General features: G+C 31.1%; 1 protein-coding gene across 1 annotated transcript in view; it reads left to right on the top strand.

Moving 5' to 3' along the window:
* LOC106470511 (LIM domain-containing protein unc-97-like) overlaps positions 1-9,825 on the top strand; it is an 80,666-nt gene that overhangs the window by 47,979 nt on the left and 22,862 nt on the right. The window contains exons 4-5 of the mRNA XM_022399117.1: positions 3,087-3,287; positions 8,349-8,523. Of these exons, the coding sequence (XP_022254825.1) occupies positions 3,087-3,287; positions 8,349-8,523 (376 nt within the window). The remainder of the gene's footprint in view (positions 1-3,086; positions 3,288-8,348; positions 8,524-9,825) is intronic.

Here is a 9,825-nt window from a genome sequence, read left to right as displayed (position 1 = left end):
GTTAGTGTGTCACTAAAGTTATTTATATATCCCACGTGTGGACTGTTAATGTTTCACTAAATAATGATACAAGTTGTTTCTATATTCACTGTAAGGGATTACCTACTTGCTATAAAACGAAGATAAAATTATTTATTTATTCATTGTGTGGACTGTTAGTGTGTCACTAAAGTTATTTATATATCCCACGTGTGGACTGTTAATGTTTCACTAAATAATGATACAAGTTGTTTCTATATTCACTGTAAGGGATTACCTACTTGCTATAAAACGAAGATAAAATTATTTATTTATTCATTATGACCTCATCACAACGAAGAGATAGTTGCTTATATATTATCTGCGTAGGCTACTCGCATATTACATTGGAAAGATAATGATCTGTATATTCCTTATGTGATTTATACTGGTGTTAAAAAAGGAAGATAATATTGTTTATATATTGCTATGTGGCTTAATAATGTGTTATAAAGGATGATAAAGTTGTTTAGATATATTCCCTGTGTGGTTCATTGACGTTTTATAAAAAACAAGCGTAGTGTTATTTAAATATTCCCAGTGTGCCTTTCTCACGTGTTACAAGATGAAGTAAAGGTGGTTATATATTCCCTGTGTGATTTATCCACGTGTTATAGAAAGAAGCCTACCATTGTATATATATATTCCGTGTGGAGCTTACTCAGGTGTTAGAAAACGATACTTTCCAGGAAATGTTTCAAAGTGTTATGTTGTTCATATACGTTTGTGTATATTCTTCCCACTCTAATACAAACACGCTCTAGAAACGTATTAATGCTTTTGTTGTTGTTGTTGTTGTTATATGCTGTAATTTTATTATATCTTCATCTATACTACACTATGCATTTTTCCGTGAAGATTCTAAAGAATTCAAAACTGAAGCGGACATCAAATATAAAAAAGAAACGTGATTTTTTTTTCAAAATAAGAGGGTAGGCTGATGCAAAATACTATTTAATTATGATAGTAATCTTTCATGTTTCAGGCTTAAATTTTGAAATGGTCAGAAACAGTTAAACTTAAGTTTGGATTTCTTTACTTAAATACTTGGTTTTCTTTAAAAAATAAATTGGCTATATGAAAATAAAATAGAAGTTAACTGTAATAGTTATAAAATGAAAATAATTAATGTTTTATTTTTGAGTAGAGTCCTAAGACTGATTATTTTAGGTATTAATGAAAATACAGTTTGATTTGTGTTAAGATATAGGCTTTAGATAAGATCTTTTTATGGTAAGCTGAATATTTCACAATGTTAACTTTGTATATGGTATATTTAAACTACAATACGTATAACAATTATATTTCTTGAAATCTTGTTAATGGTTTTTTGTTTTCAGAGTAAACTGATGTCTTAATTAGCAGTATTTAGTTAAATACAATATACATTTTACATTCATGGTGGTGGTAAATGTATTTCTACAAGTTTTCGAAACGGTGACTACTGTTAACTATTAAAATCAGTTTCATTTCCTTTTAAAACAGCTCTACTGAGTGTCAGGGATTTTGTATATGGGCTTGGATTCTTTACAGTAAGTGTCTCTGACTTGTTGGCGATAAATACAAACAATAAACGGACATCAGACAATTCACTTGTTTTAAAATATTATATTCAAAACAAGTCAAACGTATGTACAAAACATTCTTATACTATAGGATATCACAGCTGCATCCAAAACTCTAAATAATTATATTTTCCTGTCAAAAGTCCACACAGGCTGATTCAATTATTTGAGAATCCAGTTGACAAGACGATTTATTTTTCTCTACTCTGTTTCTTACTGTACAATCTGCGATAGATTCACTTACGTTACTCCATGGGTTACCACAGTTGTATCCAGAACTTTAAATAATTATCTCCTTTTCGTCAAAGTCCACACAGACGAGTTCAATTACTTTAGAACACACTTTGACAAGACAAAGTATTCTCCTTATCTTTGTTAAACTGTGAAACTCACTTTAAAATATCCCCCATTACGGCTAAACTAACAATCACGCAGTCTAACTTCACTTTCTACTAACATAACGTTTTCTGACTTCACTTCTTTTGTTGGTTATCACAGTTGTATCCAGAGCTTTAAATAATTGTCTCTTTTTTTTTCGTCAAAAGGCCGCATAGGCTGGTTCAATTACTTTAGAACCCAATTTACAAGACAAATTATTTTTCCTATCTTGTTGTAACAATACAGCTGTGAAGCACACCATAGAAATCTCCCATTAAGGCTAATCACTCTCACGCCAGCTAACTTCACGTTTTCTTTAACTAACTAACTTTTTTCTGACTGAACTTCACTTGATTTGCACTCACTTGATCGCCTATATTTATTCCTTTTCCAACTGAGGCCTAGAACTTTCTACAAACTAGGAGACGCTATAATGTAACAATACTCACTGAGCGAGAAAAACTTAGAGGTTTCGAGAAATACTACAACAACTAACCTACACACACAATGTACGACTCTTACTGAGTTACGTAACGCAACTTGTCATAACTATTACTTTTAAAATTATTAACTTTTAACACTCTTGTTGTGAAAACTAAATATTCATTCAATATTAAATAAACTAAATAATAACTATTAAGCTAATCAGTCTTGTATATCCAACACTCAGTGACTAATACTTTGTAAGATGAAATAATTCTGTAATCATATCTTAATGTAGTGTTAAGAAAAAAGAGGGAGATGCAAAATATGGATTTTTCAACGTATTTCATATCGTTTGTTAATTTATGTTTGGGATAAAATGTAACTTGGATTTTAAATTTAATGATGTGGTTAGGATTTGATTCATTAAGCAAATGAAAACATAGCACGCTTTTATATTCATACTTTGATTTACACATTGATTTCAAATGGATTTATACTTAATTTTAAGCGTACATCACGTGAAGACTAAAAATGTTTTTCATAAGACCGTGGATATTATCTTATGTTTAATGCCCATGTGATGTCTTTCATTTCATGTCTAATAAGTTTTTTGCTCGACATTTGTGAACATTATCTGTGATAGATAGGTTTCTTTGCCTTATTTCCTAATTCAAGCTTTTACTGGTCACTCCTACACAGCTTATATATTCCGAAGACTACACAAAGGCGATGTCCAAAGATTGGCATACCAGCCACTTTTGCTGCTGGCAGTGCGATGAGTCCCTGACTGGTCAGCGTTATGTCCTAAGGGATGAACACCCCTATTGTGTTAATTGCTATGAGCAGGTTTTCGCCAACTCATGTGAGGACTGTAACAAGATTATCGGGATCGATTCTAAGGTAATGAATAAAGTATTTATTCACAGCTTTACATGTAACATGTATATGTATGTTAACTTAAGATGAGTGTTGACTCTTTAACACTGCATGTGGCACACATCTCCAAAAATTTGTATTTGTAAAAAAGATATTTTGGTTTTAATTTCCAAAACATTTCAAAACAGTTTCATTTATGCACATGTATACTCATGAGTTAACTTCAAAGCTACAAAGTTTCAAGAATTGTAAATTTTAAGAGAATATTGGAGTATCTACTTTGAAAACTACAAAAATATGGGAACTGTTAATTGACTTTTGAAAAATACTCCAAAGCTATGAACTACTGACCGGAGAAAGAGAAACCAATCAAGGAAACCACCCACCATTCGCGATAATGAATTTACTATTACTGTTATAACATACCAACAGTTTGAAGTGCTAGAAATATTTTGTGGTATCACACGGATTCGAACTCCTCTTGTCAGATGCGAAATCCAAACGAATACTGTTACCTTTAAGTTTAAAACTGTGTAATGTGATTATAACTCGTGAGACATTATTCTTATCTGTTGTATTTACTTAAAAAATGTTATTTTCTTCAGCATCCTGAAAATTTTGTAACATAGACATTTGTACTCGTGAATTATGTAGTTTTCAGACTTGAAGACTTAGCATAGGATTAGTACTGTATATCGTTTTAATATACTAGTAATCGACTTATTTTTTGAAAAACGTAACTTAATGATAAAGCACAACACGAACGTGATAATAGGAAGCATTTATTGAACGTTTCGGAATCATCAGAATTCCTAGAATCCGGGTTTCGATACCCGTGGTGGGCAGAGCACAGATAGCTCATTGTGTAGCTTTGTGCTTAATTACGAACAACATCATCAAAATCTCATCATCAGTAATCTAGAGGTACAAAACAAACAAACAATATTTGTAATTACAACAGAAATATATACATAAAAATAAACAATGTGAATATACAAATTATAACATATACAACTAATTCACATTCTTCATTTGGTTTAAACCTAATATAGTATTAATATTTCATTTTTGCCACATTTTTTTTTCATTTCCTCGTGTTATAATTTCTATATTCAAACAACTAAATGTGTGAAAAAAATCTCATTTTAAATGTTATATATAAAATCTAACATTATAGGTTTATATCTATTTTTACTTACCTTACATAGTTATTGTTGATTTCTAGCACGTGACAATTTGAGCTGTTGTGCGATTCTATTCAGCGCTGGTCAGCCCATGGTCTAGCGAAACGTAGTGTTAAGAAAAGAGAGGGAGAGACAAAATAGGGATTTTTCAACATATTTACTTGTTTATCCGTAAATAAATAAACTATTTAGTTCAACAAACTCTTCTTCTTCACTCTGTTATTAATGAGAGCCAACTTCAAGTAAACATATGTTATTTATTTTGATAAACAACATAACCAGCTAAGAAGAACTTTACTGAACAGAATATTTATGAAATATTTTCTGAAGTTTAGAACTTAAAAGCTGGTAGTTACCGTTTATTACAGATTTTTGATAAACTCTTACTAACGAACAAAAGATTGATCATGTCACTGACTTTTTGTTAAATTAAACTTCATTTCTAAGTCATTGTGCTATCTTGGGAAAACAAAGCTAGAATCAAATACATATTTATTTCACTTCAAATCAAAAACTAAATATTTCTAGACAGTAAGATAAATTTTTTTTTCAAATAATATTCTGATGACTGGATTTGTGTGTTCATTTTTAAAGAGAAAAAAGTTTTATATGTTTTTATTATATTAGTTTTTTTTTTCTATTTCATTACTTCCATTGTTTCGCTTCACTGTTTGATTAAAAACAATAACATGCAGTGATAAATTAAACATTATCTTGAGTAATGTAAGGTTTTTTTTGTCTTTTAGAGTTCAGTATGAGAAATTTGAGTGAGAAAGCATTTCATTTCCCAAATAAAGTGTTCTGTGTTTTCTTTATCCATTTTTATCGTCAACTTGACAGAAGTTCTAGAATGAAATTAAAAGGTTCAGATAATTTTTTGAGTTTTTATTTAGCACAATAATTAACAAGAAAATGTCAAAACTCTTAATGTGTAGGTGACGAAAGCTCAGCACTTCATTTCACCCTCTGAAGAACGCTGTTTCCTCTAGTTTGGGAACTGTTGAAGAACGCGCAGTATGCATGACTGCAGCAGTAGGAAGACAAAGATAGAAGGGCTTCCTGCGGAAGGCAGGAATTATATTGTTTAAGATTAGCCGAGTTATATTAGGAAACAGAAATCCTATCCTCAGAAGGCTATATATACAGCGCTGAAATCAGTAACACGAACTAGGACGATTATTTCCAAATGAGTCCATTTTCCGTTGCATATTTTTGCTTCGTCTTAAATACTCTATATCTGGTATTGCAGCGTGCGCAAGACTTCGTGTAGTAAGATATAGTCACTGCCAACATTCGCTTTATTTAAATAATATTCCAGTAAAGGATATAAAATAAACGTCTTATGGTGATAGATTTTAAACATCAGATGTATGATGATTTATTATCACCATCTATAGTTCATAAAAGTGTTCAAGATGAGATATTCCCTATTAAATCGTTACAACCTATAGTTAATTTTAAATATAATAAACCAATAGGACCTCTCCTTCTTTTTGAATTATTAAAATGTATATTGAAGACCTTGATCCCAAAGAAACTGATAATTTACCTTGTAACTATACCAATAGTAATTTAATGAATTCTTTTCATAATCATGTTATTAAAGATGAAGACTTAATAGTAGTTTCCGAAAAAGGTACTATGTTTAGAATTTTGAATAAGACAAAAAAAGTGAAATATTAAAAGGATTGGAAAAATATTATTAAATACTATCAAAATTGGCAAAAAAAATCTCATTAGCCTTGTTTTTTTAATGTGACAGAGCAGAATTAGTAACAGTATATAAATAATTTGTAATAAATCTAAACTTATCAAATGTTTCTTATGCAACTTCGGGATTGCATACAAAAAAGTAAATTCAAATACGTAGAATATATATTTATTGTGTTTGTTTGTAATTAAGCACAAAGTTACACAATGGGCTATCTGTGCTCTCCCCACCACGGGTATCGAAACCCGGATTCTAGCGTTGTAAGTCCGCAGACATGCCGCTGTGCCACTAGGGGGCCTGTGGTTCAAAACACTTAAATCTTAACCCATACTTTGATGACAAGGAACCCACTTTGAGACTAATAATGCTCGGAGACGTCTTGAATGGGTAATTTAAAAAAAACATTAATATAAGTTTATCTGATGATGACAAAACCTTGTCGAAAAGTACATTTGCTGTTATGTTAAACTTATATTAAAGTTTTTCTTCATTACCCATTCAAGCCGTCTCCAAGCATTATTAACCACTAATTTGATCTTCCGTAATGGCTAGCTAGTCTGAAATTTGTGTTTGGATTATTTCTGGTAGATGGAATATCCCGAACCCCTTTGGGTGCTTTGACCACAGAAATTTTACATTATTAGTTAAAGGATAATGATATGAATTGGCAATGGAAAGAATTATTTTTTCTCTCTCTCTCTTTCTTTTTTTTTTGCTATTCTCATAATACACATCTCGGTTTGGTTTATATACTAACTTTCATCATTGTTATATAGTGGCCCATATACTTTTGATGTAATCCTTTTCCTTAATGCGTTAAATTATCAACTAATAGAATTGTTGAGTTTTTGTGTATATACATGTGGGCGTAGCGTACATGTGTTTATTTAATTAAGTGATTTCTTAGTTATAAGATACGCCTGCAGGTGATCTATCTTGGCCCGTCGTAATGATAGGCTACTACCGAGACATTTAGATGAAGAACCAACAACCTTACAGAGATGTGGTTCACATCGCATTGATAATTTATATTGAATATTGTTGGGCATGAAATTATCTTCAGATAATTTTAGCCTAATAGATTGAATTCTGGCTGAATTCAGTCATTCAGTATATATGTACGTTAAAAAAATTTACATTTTACAGAATGCTGATTTTCGAAAACACGTGTACATATTTAAATATGTCAAATATTGAAATAAGGGCCATAAACTATTTACCTAACGTAAATAATGTAAACTTTAACCCATATCTACGTGAGATCTATACCCAACAAACTAATTTTTTCTAATTCTTGCCACAGTCTTCTGTAGTTCGTTTGATTTGTCTTCTTTTCTACACATATCGTTTTAGAATTAGAACATATGAATGAGTAACTGTGTATGTGTGTTTGTGTTAGAAAGAGACCATCATTTTATGTTTGTAGATACACAAACATGACCACAATTTTAATTAATGACCCATACTTTAGATTTGATAGATCTTTTTATTTTTCTTGGCGAACTGGAAATTGTGAGAAATCGGAAACAAATGGACAGTTGAAAATAGTTGAAACACAACTCAGTTGAGCATTACAGAACGTGTAGTGCTCAACTTGCAGTTTGATCTTATAAGGTGGCGCGTAAAAATTAATATAGTTTTATATTTCATCACTAGAACTTCTTACAGATTTGCAGTCTCTCTTCTAAGAAACAGTTGGTTATTGTTTTAAAAACAAAATGCTTTGCTTCTAACTATTTGGTAATGTAACCAAAAATTAATGTGTAGGATTACACTGACGGTTATATATTTAACGGTAATTAGAAGTAAAGCAAATTTTGTGGGAGTATAAGTCTAAAAGACAGTTTCTAGAAAACGAGTATAACACTGACCTACGTTATGAATCTTAAAAACAATATAACCATCAGTGTTATACTCTTCTTCTAGAACCTCTAGACAAACACATTAGTACAAAATCTGCTTCGTTTCTAACAACTGTTTATATATTGTTGGCGAACTTGTCTTATAAGAACAAACGCTACCATGAAACCAGCTTCGTCTTTAACAACTGTTTATCCTCTAATACAGTAATATATCGTGTTATAATACCTGTCCTGTAGGAACAAATATTGGCGTATTCATTCTATAAAAACATTCACTAGTATGTCACTAATTTATATTATTTATTTCATTTTTTGAATCTTGTTTTAGGACCTGTCATATAAAGACAAACACTGGCATGAAACCTGCTTTCTTTGTAACAAGTGTCGAGCATCCCTGGTGGACAAACCGTTTGGCTCTAAGGCAGAGAAAGTGTACTGTTCTGGCTGTTATGATGCCTCATTCGCCTCCAGGTGCGACGGCTGTGGAGATGTCTTTCGAGCAGGTAACTTTGATAAGTGTTTTCACATCTACGCATAAATACTACAGGTTTTCACAGATATAGTACAAGAAGTGTTGAACATATAACGATGAAAGGTGCAAGGTAATCACTTTAGACACCACTTGTCTTCTATCAAATGTTTTCTGGCAATTTAATGACCGGAAAAACGTAAATCCACAAAGGTACTATTACAACTTAAATATATATATATATATATAACCATACAAGAATGAAATACTGAGAATGGATAAATATACCTATCATCAAATCTACAAAATGGGAATAGTTAAATACATATACTAGTGGGGATGGCCTTTGAAGAAGTGAAAACCCTAAACTGTGGAAATACACTATTAACAATTCATTATTGTCATCAAATATGAAATTTAATTAAAAATTAGGAAAGGATACATGGTTACGCGTACCACGTCAGTAGTTACCCCGGCTGTACAGACGCGACACCAGCTGACGACACAAGTGTGTCGACCTCAGGTGTGGAGGGAAGTAGAGACAATGGTGTCATGATTCCACGAATGTCACCAGAGGGTGCTTTCTAGGCCGCTATGACAGGCGGGTGTTGCTAGTTCCACGAAGTAGTATACAAGAGGGAGCATTTCTAAAAAATGTTACCAAGAATAGTGTTTCTATAAACGGAGGATGATGAGCTCGTTGTGTCAACATGTCATTAATAGTTAGATTTAATTATGTTCTAAAAGTTAAAATTAATACAGATATCTGTCGATTTGTGTATAAAACAATTCACTAAATCAGTAGTTTTGTTTCTCTATTTAATCATGCTTTTTAATGTTTCTAGAGCTGGATAGCATTCCTGATACATTTAACTTACTACTAAAAACTTTTGATCATGTCTATTGTTTTTATATATATTGAATGAGACAACTGATTGTGTTTTTGGGATTTATCGTGTTGAAGTATATTTTTAGTTTCTATATTTAATCATACATTTTTACATTTCCTTTTATACGTGAAACACTTTAATTTCTATAATTATTATATATCATCCTAAAAAGGATGCTTATTAAAATCTGTAAGTTATATAGAATAATATAACATACAAACTTATGACAATCTTACCGTTCCACTAGTTTGTCTTTATGCTATTCATATAACTATGATTTTTTATTGTTTTTGACAAAATATTTCATCACACACATGTATCTAATGACAGTTTTCACTTACAAACTTTTTACAGTGTTTCTATGGGACGAAGATATTAGCAATACAATGTCTTATAATACTACAATATATATATGTCTGTCACCAAAGTACACCAATATGTATATA

The sequence above is a fragment of the Limulus polyphemus genome, unplaced genomic scaffold, assembly GCF_000517525.1.
Source record: "Limulus polyphemus unplaced genomic scaffold, Limulus_polyphemus-2.1.2 Scaffold4053, whole genome shotgun sequence".
Taxonomy (NCBI): domain Eukaryota; kingdom Metazoa; phylum Arthropoda; class Merostomata; order Xiphosura; family Limulidae; genus Limulus; species Limulus polyphemus.
This window is presented reverse-complemented; position numbering and strand designations above follow the sequence as displayed.